This window comes from Pseudorca crassidens, chromosome 13 (assembly GCF_039906515.1).
Source record: "Pseudorca crassidens isolate mPseCra1 chromosome 13, mPseCra1.hap1, whole genome shotgun sequence".
NCBI classification, from domain to species: domain Eukaryota; kingdom Metazoa; phylum Chordata; class Mammalia; order Artiodactyla; family Delphinidae; genus Pseudorca; species Pseudorca crassidens.
In genome coordinates, this window is record NC_090308.1 from 66,440,352 (window position 1) to 66,455,210 (window position 14,859).

The window sequence follows — 14,859 nt, forward strand, 5'->3', positions numbered from 1 at the left end:
ACAGAGGAGGGCCCGGCAGCCACCAGACGGGCCCGGAGGAGGCAGGGAGACAGTTTCCCACCCTGGAAGTGGGCGGGAGGGCTACCCCCCCACCTTGCTTTGTGCCACATCATCTCTCGGCACAGACTGAGCTCTCCTCTCTTCCTTGAGCCTCTCTCTCTTTTTCCTCAGGCTTCGCCCACGACTGAAGCGCAAGACCTGAAGGAGGCAAGAGGCATCGTTACAAACCACTTGGTGTGCGGGGACCTAATGGAGCCTCCAGCCGAGCCGTGGCGGGGGGCGGGGGGGGGGGGGGGAACCAGGCGTTCACATCAAACAAGCGCCTCTAGACCACCCACTATGCCTCCTACATCCTGTGCTGGGCGCTTAGGGTCCCAGAGACGGCAGGACATCATTCCTGACCTTGAGCTCACAGTCTAGGACAGCAACACTAACAGGCACTTAGCGATGGGCCAGGGCGTCCACGTAGGTGTGAGCACGCCGTGCACAGCTCAGCTCCAGGGAGCATGGCTCACATAGACTAGGATGTGAACGGGGTCCCCTGGAGTGGTGCGACACAGCAGCCCTGTGCCAGGCACGGTCTATCTTGGGACACTGGACCTGATGTAGCCCATCAGATTTTCTCTTGGCCAAACTGTATCCAAGTCATATTCAAACATAACATTAATTCGAGCCTAACTGAGATGCACCTGTGAGCCATGGTACCAACCACGGGGCAGGAGTCTCTTCCCCCAAAAGAAGGCTGTGGTCTGCCCCTTCGAGGGCAGAGAGGTGGAATGGACACAGGCAAGTACACGTGGGACCCCACAGGTCCAGAGGGGCCCAGCAGCAGCTAGCTGGGGATCTTCAGGCAAGTGATTTGACCTCTCTGTGCTCTGTCTTCTCAACGTGAGAATGGGGAGCTGCCGGAATTAACCGAGACAACGTAGGTGGCCGGCGCGCCTTGGACCAGTGGTCCCTGGGGGTGTCTCCACCTGCCTGGGGGCGAGTGCTCAGCTGGAAGAGATGGTTAATCACGGAGTGCAGACCTGTGCGCTGGTGGAAACCTGCAACCCCTGGCTCAGGTCCACAGCCTTCTCCTCCAGACTCCCTAACTCCTAGTTCCAGGGTTCACCCCCCTTAAAAACCCAAGGGGGCCCAGACGGTGAAAGCACTTTCAAGGCCACACTATCTTTCTGCAATAAAACAATATTCCACTGTCTTCTTATACAGCTAGATAAGGGCTCTCTGAAGTTCAGCCTAGTGTTTTGCATCTCAATGTCAGACTTCCTTCTTGTGTTCCTTAAATTCAAGTGACACATCAGAGGACAAAAAAATCCTCCACGGGCAGTGGGTACCTCCTAAATGGAGAATTCCTGACAATACCTGCCTGCAGCTGAACCGGATTTTTAAATTATATACTCATCCCCTAAAGCCAGCAGTTCTGGAAGTGTCCAGGGACCCGAGTCCGTGAGGTTAAGATTATTTTCATAATATTACAACAACATTGGCATTTCTCATGCTCATTCTCTCATGAGTGTACTGTGGTGTTTGCCAGAAGCTACGTCAGTGACATTACAATAGACTGCAGGCAGCAATAAAAGATGTCAGAATTCTAAGACAGTAAGGACATGAGCAAACAATGTCAAACAATGCTACTCTTCTCATTTTTGTTTTGAAAAAGTTCTTTTTCACAAAATGATGCTATTTATGTTGCTACAAATGGACTTATTTTTAAATGAATATCTTTAATATTTCTAAATTTTATTTTCAAATACGGTAATTATTGATAGATATAAACTCCCATAAACAGAGCTCTTTATGGGCCTCCGTAATATTTAAGGAAGTAAAAGGGTCCTCAGACCAAAAAGGTCTGAGAACCAATGTCCTCAGCTAAATTTTAGACTCAGTAAGAAGTCGAGTCTGATGAAGGGAAGTAAGGCCCGTTGCTCATCTGCTTTATAGACACTTAGAACAGGACACAGCTCCAGAATCAGCCTGAAATTCACTTTCCAAAGCATTTGTGAACCACATCAATCAAAAATAAGAAGTAACACTCACTTCACCCAAACACAAAATAATCAGAAAAATTCCATGCTATTAGCCAATGAAAACGACTCTGCATGGCTCACAGCCTTTCTCAGGCCATCCACCAAATGTACCATCATCAATCTTTCCCACTTCACAGAAATCAGGAAATATTGATCTTAAGGCCTCGGAAAGAAGTATCCTCTTAGTACTGCTGTGAACCATCGAAATCCATGGTCAACTAGGTGCCAAGGCAAGGGGATTTCTCGTTTCAGACGAGACCATTTCTATAACCGCAGATCAACAGGACAGTATGCATGCAATTTTATGCATATTCCAAAGCTTTTTCTTTGCACTGAAAATAAGGGTTAGTATGTACAATTATGTAAAAAAACAAAAACTTTTAAAATATCCTATTTATTTGCTATTCAATATGGGTGTGGAAAAACTAGCTTAAGTCATTTTTTTTTTAATGGAAATGCTAAAGGAGAACCACACAGGAAAATAGTCCACAAGACAGCTTTATCCCTGGGAATCGAGATTCCTGGGCTCTGGAAGATAAATGACAGGCAGGTTAAAGGCACATCAATCCTCGTGTGCCGGGGGACCCTCCATCCCACAAGACTTGATGATCCTTCACGTGGCTGAGCACGGAGCTAGCTGTCCATCAAACTGCCAGGCACTGAAATGCCAGGTAACTAACGGATTCTGACACTTATATAGCACCCTGTCCTCTTTTTTTTTTTTTTTTTGCGGTACACGGGCCTCTCACTGTTGTGGCCTCTCCCGTTACGGAGCACAGGCTCTGGACGCGCAGGCTCAGCGGCCACGGCTCACGGGCCCAGCCGCTCCGCAGCATGTGGGATCTTCCCGGACCGGGGCACGAACCCGTGTCCCCTGCTTCGCCAGGCAGACTCTCAACCACTGCGCCACCAGGGAAGCCCCCCGACCGTGTCCCTTTTGATCTGCAAGAGACTAGCTTTTTTTTTTTTTTAATCAGGATTCCCAAAGGTGATTCTGCTGAGGATTTGTTTGCAAACAGCTAGGCAGAGGTGGAGCCTTCTTCCAAAGGAGCACCCGACTCGCACCTGTCAGGAGCTCTGGATTTTCAGAGCCCACTGAGAAGGACCTTCTCCACAGGCAAGAGAGTGATTGATTTTGCAAGAGACAAAAATCTTAACCATTTCCAGAAACTGCTAGTTATATCAGGCATGTTTTTAAAACTTAAATGGAATCAAGGCCGTGCAGAACCCCAGGCTGGCTGGGATTGGGCCATGGTGCAGCAGGCTGGGGTCCGGACTCTCCCTCTGGCTCCCTAAGACTTTGTCTTCCTGCAGCATTAGCCAGAATAAGGTGGAAAACCAATCAGTGTTTGCTGTAAGGTAAGAGACTAGCTCTAACTGGGAAATAACCTAAATGTCTAACATTAAGGAAATGGTTTAACAAGATACTGAACAGCAACCAAAGAAAGAATATTATGCTTCCACTGTGATAAATAACTGTAAAGACTACAGAACAGTTTCCTATTACACTTAGGATAAAGGGCATAATACTAAAGAGTATACACATTGTGGACACAACTATATAAAAATTATGTGTCTGTGGAAGGTACTATAAACAGTTATTTCAGGGTACTAAAATTATAAACAGCTTATAAATCATCACTATTAAATTTCTTTGTGACTTAGATCGTTTCAACCTCAACTAAGATATCAGTCATCTTCTTAAATTGAATGATGGCCAATATACCATTATTTAATAAAAAATGAGAAAACTATACGGTACTCAACTGCCTCTAGTGGACATTTACGGCTTTGTCTGCCCAGACGGATGCCTCGTCCCACCTCTGTCTGGGAAATACTTCTCTTCTAACCATGTGGTCAAACGGATGCCACCATCTTCCTAAAGCACCTCTGCCCCACCTGTTCCGGGCATTTGCCCCAAGCTCGCCAATCGTGATCTTCTCCTACGATGTTTTACCGTTTTTATTTATTTTTTGGCCGTGCCGCACTCCATGTGGGATCTTAGTTCCCTGACCAGGGATTGAACCCGCGCCCCCTGTATTGGAAGCACTGAGTTTTAAACCACTGGACCACCAGGGAAGTCCCTCCTATGACTTTTTTTTTTTTTTTGCGGTATGCGGGCCTCTCACTGTTGTGGCCTCTCCCGTTGCGGAGCACAGGCTCCGGACACGCAGGCTCAGCGGCCATGGCTCACGGGCCCAGGCGCTTCGCAGCATGTGGGATCTTCCCGGACCGGGGCATGAACCCGTGTCCCCTGCATCGGCAGGCGGACTCTCAACCACTGCGCCACCAGGGAAGCCCCCTCCTATGACATTTATAAACTGGAACTTTTCCCTGGCTGGGAAATTATGATTCAGGAAACTGGTTGTGACAATGATCCAGCCACAGAGAGGAAATGATGCCCATGTGTGAGAACAGCCTGCTGGGCCTGAGATCTCTGGTTCCACGTATCCTGGAGGCTCATGTGGATTCCTACACTTCCTGCTGCCTGGACAGTAAGCCCATCTGTCCCCTTCTTAAGTTGGTCTGAACTGGCTTCAGTAGATGGCAACCGGGGAATCCCAACGACCCTGCTGACCCCGCATAATCAATACAATGGAAAATGCAAAAAATCCTACCTGGGGCGCTTTAGTGAGGAGGAGAGCAACTTCCGGATTATTATGGTAGCGGGCAGTCTCCAGTGGAGTCCGGCCTGCCTAAGGAAAGGCAAAGGGAGGACCAGTGAGTACGGAACAGCAGCCCCACGCATGCACAGCCCAGCGGGGACAGCTCTCCCAGGAACTAGCAACCCGGTCACACCAGCACCTACACATGTGCTCAGCAAAACACAACCGTGCATGTGACATGGTCCTGCTCTTGAGTCTCATCCATCCAACGGGAAGCCCAGTCACACCTGAGGACACAGGCACAGGGGGTAAGTGCTGACCAGGTGAGCAGCAGGTGTTCTAAGAGGCAATGGTCAGGGGCACTGCTCACCCAGGAAGGCTTCCTGGAAAAGGGATTGAGGGAGGTAGACAAAACAAAACAGATGGGGTCAAGGTGGAACCTGTCACTTGAGAAAACACAAAGCATCATAAAAACCCAGCCAAGCGATACATCTTCCGGGAGTACAATGGAGAAAACACCTGGAAGGGCGGATCAGGGCCCAGCCACAGAGTCTCAGGAACTGGACTGTGAAAAACATTTAGGAAGCAATGGCCATAACAGAGACTCTAGAGAGATTAAAGCCCAGACCAGGAGTTGAAAACAGTGGGATTCTAAGGAAGGGAAAGGTGCTCATGGCATCATGGGAGAGGTACCACCAATCCAGGTACTAGAGCTGGGAGGGGGGACTACCAGCCTCGACACCCCCAACTCCCCAGACAACTGTTCCACCCCCAGTGCCCCACGAGTCTGTGCAATTTCAGGAGCACAGAGATTACAGGCCAACCTCGAGGAAGAGAGGGTGCCTGAGCTGGTGCCTGCTATAGGATGAGAGGGGGAGGGGAGGGGAGGAGGGAGACATTGAGAGAGAGGGCGTGAGAGAAGGTGATTTTAGAGAGAAAGCAGAGTTTTGAGGAAGATTAGCCTGGTGGCCATTTTTCTGAGGACTACATCTGTTTAAAAGGCCTGGAACTCACTTTCGGTAACATCCACTTGCCAGTTTACTTACACACCCCTGACCCTTTTTCATGCCAGGACATGCTCACTGAGTTGTCTGAAGATGAGCCCTCAGGGTTTGTAACTCGTGGGGCTGCTGAGAGCAAGGGTTCCCTCAAGTCCACCCCCGGGGGCCCCAGGATCGTGGGGTCAGTGCCGCCGCATGGTCTTCCCGAGCGAGCCTGGGTGAGGCTGTGCTCTGGAGTCCGCAGGGGGTGGGGCAGCAACCACAGGCCCTGATCCAGAAAGGGGTGGGAGCACCTTTAGAAACCACTGTTGCAACTCCACTTACGTTATTGACAATGGTCCCATCTGCTCCGGCTTCCAGTAGGATTTTAACCACCTTCTTGTGATTTAGGGCAGCAGCAATATGAAGTGCTGTGTCTCCAGCCTGAAATTAATCAGAAGAAAGCCGGCTAAACCCCATCGGATCGTGGCCCACAGGCCTCTGGCGTTTTAATTCCATGGCCTGGCGGTGGCTTTTCAAAGTCAAACTAAAATCTGTCTTAGACTGACTGACCTTGGCTAAAGTGTTATGTGGTTCTTTTATTATTTTTAACTCATACTTCATTTTTTATTTTTAAAAATTTTATTGAAGGATAGCTGATGTACAATGCTGTGATAATTTCTACCGTATGGCAAAGTGATTCCATTTTATAAATATATATATTCTTTCATGTTCCTTTCCATTATGGTTTATCACAGGATATTGAATATAGTTCCCTGTGCTATACAGTAGGACCTTGTTGTTTAAATGTGGCTCTTTTGAAAGAGACTCTGCAACTGAATGAACTTATGCACGAATACCACATTCCTTTCTGAGTGGAGATGCCAGAAATCACAGGACAGGATTAAATGCAGGGGGCAAAGTCATGCTGGGCCTGGGTTGCTGGGAATGGTGGGACCTGACCTGAAAGGCAGGATCACAGGCAGGTAGCCAGGAGCTCTGGACCCTGTCCCTCTGCCCAGGCAGGGGGTGGGCAGAGAACCCCTTGGTTTCTGAATTAGAATGAGCAGAAGCTTCAAAGATGGCTACTTGCACAGGCCCTGGAGTAATATCCCAGCCCTGCAGCCATCCTCAGGGATGTGAAAGGGCCACCTGGAATCATCCTGCAGGCCAGGGTGTTTTGTTTGGGTGGAGTCACTGAGAATCAGTATTCGCTTAACACCAGATGTTTTCAAACTCTTACCAAATAGCCTGTAAGTTTTCTGTTGTTGTTTTTAACAAAAAAATATTTCAATCAACTGTGAAAGAAGGCTATGTCAAATGCAGCTTGGTGGGCCAGTTCCACATGCAAACTGTTTTTAATTCCCAAACAGAATGACATAAATAAGTCAGACCAATATAGAAGTGAAATCATTCATTCGTTCCTGGCCGGTGAACAAGTAAAGCATGAAAATCCCGCCATCCCAAGGCCCTCCTTCTCTGGTAAGTAGCCGAAGAAAGCGTTCATTTCATTCCTGAGTCACCTAGTTGTGTGTTTTGAGGGAAGCCCTGGAGCAGTGGTTTCCAGTCTCGCCTGCTCATTGGAATCAGCTGGGAAGCCTTAAAAACTACTGATGCCTGGGTCCCACACAGACACTGATTTAATTGGCCTGGAGTGTGGCTTGGGTCTGATGATTTCCCAAAGCTGGCAGGTGACTGTAATATACCACCCAGGTTGAGAAGCAGCACTGGTTGGCGAGGGCTGTTTGGGGTAACCTGATGAACCTAGAGTCCATGGCGACGCTGGAGAATGACAGAATTTAGCTATTTTATTAGGTCAGTGGTTCTCAATCCTGTCTGCACACTCAGGCCAGCAGCTTTTTAAAAATACCATTGCCTGGGCTTCCCTGGTGGCGCAGTGGTTGAGTCCGCGTGCCGATGCAGGGGACACAGGTTCGTGCCCCGGTCCGGGAAGATCCCACATGCCGCGGAGCGGCTGGGCCCGTGAGCCATGGCCGCTGAGCCTGCTTGTCTGGAGCCTGTGCTCCACAACGGGAGAGGCCACAATGGTGAGAGGCCCGCATACCGCAACAAACCAACAACAACAACAAAAAAATACCATTGCCTGGACCTCACCCCAAGATGTTCTGATCATTTATATTGGGGTGGGACTCAGGAATGGTATTTTTAAATCCTGTTGATTCTAATATGCGGCCAGGGTCAGTAACCACCATTATAGGGTATTTTTAATCTGAATCACAATCTTTTTTTTTTTAATTTCAGATTTACGTACCCAAACTCAGAAAAGTCAAACAATGCATTACTTAGGTATAGGTATCAATAAATAACAAGACAACTTTTTAAAAATCCACGTAACTACAAAAATCACATTTCCACAGAACACTAATAATCACAGATTTCAAAACCCCAGTATATGGCATAGATACTGATCAGGTGCCGAACTTTACAGAAAAGAGAGACTCCCCCAGCTCACATAAAGGTGGCAGTTCAGGTAAGAGAACTCAAGAGTCATGAGACACCTAACGCCCTTCCTTATTTACTAAGCCACTCTTTCTTGTGGGTTTCCTTTTTAAAAATCACACTAAAAACAAAACCCACAGCAGGATCTCCAGAAAATGTTCACTATGCAAATGTGGTGATATGAACTGGAATGCTAAGGGCATGCTTTCTCCAGGAGGCCGGATAAACCAGGGCCACAGGAACTCCATGGGTCCTGCAAAGGCCAGCACTGGCCAAGTCCCAGGCTAGGAAAGGACACCGCCCCCCAGCAGCCTCTGCTCCCGTCTGTGCCAACACACCTGCAGGTTAACCATGGGGAGGACACATGCACTGACCTGGTTCTTTTCATGGACAGAACAGAAAGCACTGAGGAGGAGCTTAATGATGGACAGGTGATTATAGCGCGCAGCAACGTGCAAACAGGTGTCGCCTGCCTGCGGACAGAAATCAAACTCTAAGCACAGTCTGAGCAGTTACAAAACAGAAGATAAAAAGAAAATATCCTTTAAAAGCTGGCAGGCTAGCATATATTCTTTAGAAGGTAACAGCCTGAATTGTAAGCATCTCCTTTATCACAGACGCTCACTCCACAACTCACAGCCCTTTTCTGTCCGCAGCCCTGCTTTTTCCCCACCATGCAGACTGTTTCAGGTTTCGTACACTGGATGCCTGCTCCCCATGAGACCTTCGCAAGAGCTAAGGGAGGCTCTGCTTAGCTGGCATTTACTAAGACTCAGCTGACCCCAGCCTCTCCTAAGACCCGAAGGCTCTGGAGTAACCTGATTAAGACCAACAGCACTGCTTTGGAAATGAGACTTTCCCATCACAGATCCATCATGGCTGAGAGGGCCAGGAGAGCAGGGTGAGCCGTTGGACTTTAAGAGCATGTACTCTAAAAAATTCAAGTGCATCCCATTTTAGTTGGACCCCAGTATCCCATGGGGAGCAATGTAGTCTAGGGAGCTGATGAGGAAGCAATCGTTGAGCATAAAACAGGGCATTCAGAAAAACTCGGGATCAGGACTTTCCTTAGTCCTGCTCCCAGAGAGAAAACAGAACTGGAGACAATGTGGTGACCTTCTGCAGTGCTCCCCTGGCGTTTCCAGTCAAGCTCTAGTTCTGTCTAGAGATGCTGGCCGTCAGCACAACCTTCTCCCCCCGGATTAAGAAGAAACCAAGCTCAAAGCTGAAGTTCAGAGCATTCTCAGAACCACTTTAGATGAGCCTGCCCCCAATCAGAGGGGCCCCGGCTAAAGCCATTTTTGAGAGAAGCCTCAGATTCTCTTGTCACATGGCTGAGACTCGGGCTTCATGAAGGAAATGCAGCTCTGTGGAGGGAGGAGGGATACCCACGGCACCTTGTAGGTCAGGCACCTCTAAGAACTACTGGCCCATCAGCTCGTCCCAAGGATGCCTCAGTAATGGATTTGTAGACGCCGGGCATGGAGCATCAGAAGGCCTCCAGGGTATAGCATCAACCAGTATTTGCTAAGAGTTTTCAGGAAGCCTCTGCGGGCAGAGGCTTCCTGAAAACAATTAGCTTCGTTCCTAAACTCATATGCGAGACACCTGCTGTGCGCAATAAAACAGACTGCAAGGCTGAGAGGCAAGGGAGCAAGGATGGGAGAAAAGCAGTGTTTCCGAGTGTTGAGTCCTCTTCCCATCCCCCTAAAGGACCCCTTAGGAATTAGCAAAAAATGAATACTTTCTCGGCAGCCCCCGAACCCTTTTTACTGTCTACATGTGAACTCTAGCATGCTTGCAGGGTTACTTTCCGAGGCGACATGAGACAGCGCGGGGGAGGTCGGTTTTGTCCACCCACGTTATTTTTGAGGTCGGCGCGGGAGCCGCCCAGCAGGAGGACGCGTGTGCTCTGGGCGTGGCTATTCTGGCAGGCCAGGTGCAGAGCCGTGTTCCCCGCCTGGGAGGGAAGCAGATAGAAGGAAGCACACGTTAGCAACCCCTCCTCCGCCGGCCCTTGCCGGGGCCCGAGGCTTACTCACAGAAGAGTCAAGGCTCACGTTCTCTGCTTCCCGATCGGTGGTCCCAGGGCTTCAGTGGCAAGAACATTTAATTGGGAATCCAAACGGGCAGAAGAGTCACATCACTCATAGAAACCTTGGTTCCAAGATCCTGGCTCTGCCACTTAACTCGTTGCAAGCTACTGGGCAAGGCTCTTAATTGAATTCCTTACCTGTAAAATGGAGCGTGACTCCTACATGCTGAGGCTGTGAGGATTGATTCGGAGAGCCTAGGGGAGCATCCTCTTAATGGCAGAGTGCTGTGCACGTGCACGAGGTTGTTCCTCTTAGCGACAAGAGGAACACAGAGGAGAGCCGTGTTAGGGTGGCTGTTGGTTGGCTACCCTACCAACAGGGTCAGGAAGGCAAACAGGCCACATCCGACACTGCAGGCTAAAGGTTAACAGAATTTGCAAGCCTTTTTAAATCTTGGGTTTTTCTTGAAACATCAAAATTTGAACTACGGACAAGGCCTCCACCCAACAGGCCATAATACAACTGCATCTGTCACTTCCCACACAGATGGAGACCCTCTTGCTTTTGGACTCTACCTTCAAGGTCAAAATGGCAACCAACGGTCAGAATCATGTCCACAGTAACGTTGCAGAAAGAATTTTTGACAAGAGAACTCTTTGAAACTATGGGAATAAGGCCTGCAAGGCTGCTGCTAACCCCTAGAAAAGCAACAAGAGAAACAGGCAACGTGATTTGGTGTCTGCCTGCAAGGACTCAGGAGATTAAATACATAAGCTCAATGTTTGTTCTGCTGAGCTTAAAAGCTGCGTCAGGCCTGCAGCTGCGGGCTCAGAGCTATCAGCCTACCTGTTTAGGGCTTTTCCCTGGCCTGCTTTACTCCTGTCTGGATCACACAGCACTGTCTGCCCATACTCAAGGATGGTTTATATTCCTTCCCTTTAAAAAGACGAATGAGTTTTTAAAAATAAAGGGAAACTGTGTGCTGCTGGGTCACTCACTCCCCTCTCACCACCTTAGCTCTAACCAGCCTGGTCAGTCTTCCTTCCTTGCTGTTACCTCCAGGAACGTGGTGAGTTCTAAGCCCGAGAGTTGCGGGAGCTCGTCCGTCAGTCATCAACCCGCGGCTGCAGTCTGGAGTCACCTGGTGGGGGGCCTTTAAATAGACCAGTGCGCAGACGCAACTCTGATGGCCCCGCCCCAGGGGGTTGGGCCAGGCCAATTGGGTGTAGGCACTGAAAGGCCGGCATGCTGGGAAACTCCGCCCCCAGCTCAGGGCAAAAAACGGTACAGCTGGTCACCCCAGGCCTGGTCATCAGGTGGGTTTGGTTTTCTCCCCTCCCCCCGTGTTTTTAAAGTTTCCCGGGAGATTTTAAAGCGCAGCCGGGTAGAGAACCACTGCTAGCTTAGTCCTCCAAAATGAAGGGTCTGCCAATGTTTTAAACACTCCGCTCCCTGTGGCAAGGCTCAGGGCTCAGCTTGGTATGATTCTCAGTGCACATAGAGAAGGTTGTCTCAAAGCTGCTGGCTTCGTGGGAGTCATTAAATGTGTTGAATAAATGACTGAAATAAAAGAAATCTGATGGCTGTAGAAATATACCAAAATTTACTTTGCCAATAAAAAAAATCAATTATGCTGAAAAGCATTTGGATGAAGAAAATGAAAAGACATGGGTTAGAATACAGATTGTGGTACATCCATACAATGGAACGTTACTCAGCAATAAAAAGGAATGAACTAATCACACACGAAACAATGTAAGACTCTCAAAACCACTGTACAAAGTGAAAGACGTCAGATGCAAAAGGCTGCAATGTCAAAACCTGAAATTAAAAACACCTGTGACCTAGGTAGCTATACATAGCAGGCATCTTCCCCACCCTGAGTAATGAGTACTGATCTCCCTGACAAGGGCTGCTATACTTTGCCGAGTAAGGACCTTTCTTATACAACGGAATATTATTCAGCCTTTAAAAAAGAAAGAAATCCTGTCATTTGCGACAACATGGGTGAACCTAGGGCAATACACCAAGTGAAATAAGTTAGGGAAAGACAAATACCGTATGATTTCACGTCTACGTGGAATCTAAAAAAAAAAGATGGACTGGTAGAAACAGAGTAGAAAAGTGGCTGCCAGAAGCTGGGGTGTGGAGAAATACAGAGGTTGGGGAAAAGGTATAAACTTTCAGCTGTAAGATGAACAAGGCCTGAGGATCTAATGCATAACGTGGTGACCACAGCTGATAACACTGTCTTCTATAATTGAAGCTTGTTAATTGGAGAACTTAAATGTTCTCACACACACACAAAAGGTAAATATGTGAGGTGATCAATGTGTTCATTAACCCCTGGGAATTATCAAATCATCACGTTGTACACTTTGAATATCTTACAATTTTATTTGTCGATTATACCTCAATAAAGCTGGGGGAAAAAAAAAGAGAAGGACCTTCTAGAGGCTTCCGCAGAGGCTGTGGCTGGTGCAGAATGGAAGTCCCTCTTCTGGGACGGCACCTCACCTGTGCTTCCAACAGCCCCTGCTGCTTTATCTAGAGAGAGGACACATGGCTTCCCACACAATACTTTTGGGGCCCTGCAGGGGACAGGAGGGAGCGTGGTGGAGACCCACCAGGGCTGGTTTACGGCCCTAATTGTGTCACAAACGAATCACGTTATCTTACAAAAGACTACTAGCTCCCAGCTTAGGCCTCCCTATCCATTAACTGGAAACCACCTACTTCGAGTTGGTATAATGTTCCAGACCATGTACCACCTGGAAGAAATGGAGAGCCACCAGCGTGCCAGGCAGTGAGCCAGGCATTACTGGAGGTGTTACGATGCATGGCTTGCTGCTTTCCTCAAGCTTTCGGCCCCTGAGGGAACCATGAGAAACATCTCACCAGTCAACACAGCACAGAGCTGTGTGCAGTCCAAGAGAGCCGGCTAAAAAACCGCCCGATGGGCCTGTGGGGACTGGGCTGGAGGTCAGTGGGCAGCAAGGAACAGGGTACCCCGAGGGAGGGGGCAGCGGGAGGGGATGGTGAGCCCACACTGCTGTGCAGGAGGTACAGGCCAAGCTCTCCCAGAGAGACAACAGCAACAGAGGCCGAGGCCACTCTGGGGAGGCCCCAGGCAGATGGGCCAGTCTGCTGTGAAGCTTCTAAACTAGTCCAGGGACACACTAATAACGAGCACGGAAGGAGAGGGACGGAGGAGAGAGGGGTGACAGAGGACAACGAGAGAGAGGAGAGGCTGCTGTCCTTTCCTGTCCCCACAGGACCGCACACTCATAGACCGACGGGACAGCAGGGAAGCCGCAGCGCTCACGGGAGGCCGGGGCCCCAGGTAGGTCCTCCTCCCCCCCACGTGGACCCCGTGCATCGCTCCCACCGAGGAGCTGCAAGCTTTCAATTCCCACCAGGTTCCGCGGCCCTGAGCCCTCGCCCTGCTCAGGGAGAGGAGGCTCCCGCCGGGAAGGCAGGCGGGCGTCCTCACCTGTGGCCGAGGGGATCTAGCACCTGCCGGGCCTCACCTTGTTCTTGGCAAGCACGTTGGCTCCCGCTTTAACGAGCAGCTTGGCAGACTGGCTGAAACCGTGCCAGGACGCTTCATGCAGGGCCGTGTTCCCGTCCTGGGGAGCAGACACAGAAGAAAGCACATGAGCTGGGCCCGATCCGTCTCACTGCCGTCAACAGAGCACACGGTACTTCAGGGCACAAGCAGGGGCCTTTCTCCGCCGGGGCTTCTCACCTGAACCACAGAACCCAGGCAGTGATTTGAGTGGTCAGTTTCTCCACTCTTCCAGAAACGGTACCTAACAAGTACCGTTCCAGGTGCGTTCTAGATTTAGGATGTATTACAGTGGATGACTTCAGGCATTGGGGCTTGAGTCTCTCCGGGAACCCAGGGTGAGAAAGGCTCCAGGGCCCATGCACAGCTCATATGTAACAGAAAGTAGCATCAGGAGATACAATGCCCCTTTCTCCCCACCTCTATGGCCCCTGAGGGCCTCCTCTGCTCTGCTCTGGCCCCAGAGAGAACCCTGCAAAGGTCAGGCAAATGAAGAGTCCAGCTTCACAAGTTCCAGGGCCCCAAGGGCAGACAGGTAGATTCCACTGCTCCTTTTTCTTCCCCCAAATCTAATCTCTCCCAGTTTAATCCAAAAGCCTCAGGGCCCCAAACAAATGAGCAGGCACTGAGAACAGTGATCTATCTGTAAATAAGGTAAACGAGTGTCCTCAACGGGTGGTTTTTCAATAGAAATCAACCCATTAAACATAGCTTGTATTTGCTTAACTTACTATTAAAAAAAGACATATTAAGTGCAATGAACTGCATGGGGTGGGACCTGGGATTAGGGGTGAAGGGACGGGGGCACAGAGAGGAGAGATGGAAACGCCCTCCTGGCTGTTCCAGGCCAGGCACAGGGCCGTCAGCTGGGGGCAGTGCAGGGACAGTGTCCAACTGCGCCCAGGCTCTGGCTTAGACATTCATTCAACACAGTAAGCCACGGGCCTGACATTGCTGACACCCACAGGGGAAGTCTAGGGTCTCGAGGGCTGTACCAAAGGCCAGGTGATGGGAATGGTGGTGGCGGATATGTGGCCCGGAAGCAGGAAGCAGAAGGAAGAGTGAAGGGGGTCCCGGGTGGGAACACTTCTGGGTGCTGGTAATGACCTCCTTCTTGATGTGGGGGCTCACACAGATGAGCTCAGGCAGTGCAAACTCACTGAGCTGCACACGTATTAG

General features: G+C 49.7%; 1 protein-coding gene across 10 annotated transcripts in view; it reads right to left on the bottom strand.

The window, feature by feature from the left end:
• The window catches only part of ANKRD6 (ankyrin repeat domain 6), a 196,250-nt gene that overhangs the window by 24,790 nt on the left and 156,601 nt on the right, over positions 1-14,859 (bottom strand). For 6 of the 10 annotated variants that reach the window (XM_067702568.1, XM_067702575.1, XM_067702569.1 and 3 more), the window contains 6 exons: positions 13,643-13,741; positions 9,938-10,036; positions 8,451-8,549; positions 5,962-6,060; positions 4,649-4,726; positions 94-198 (listed from right to left, as the gene is read on the bottom strand). In XM_067702568.1, coding sequence (XP_067558669.1) covers positions 94-198; positions 4,649-4,726; positions 5,962-6,060; positions 8,451-8,549; positions 9,938-10,036; positions 13,643-13,741 — 579 coding nt within the window. The remainder of the gene's footprint in view (positions 1-93; positions 199-4,648; positions 4,727-5,961; positions 6,061-8,450; positions 8,550-9,937; positions 10,037-13,642; positions 13,742-14,859) is intronic. The other 4 variants (XM_067702576.1, XM_067702574.1, XM_067702573.1 and 1 more) reach the window with 3 other exon arrangements.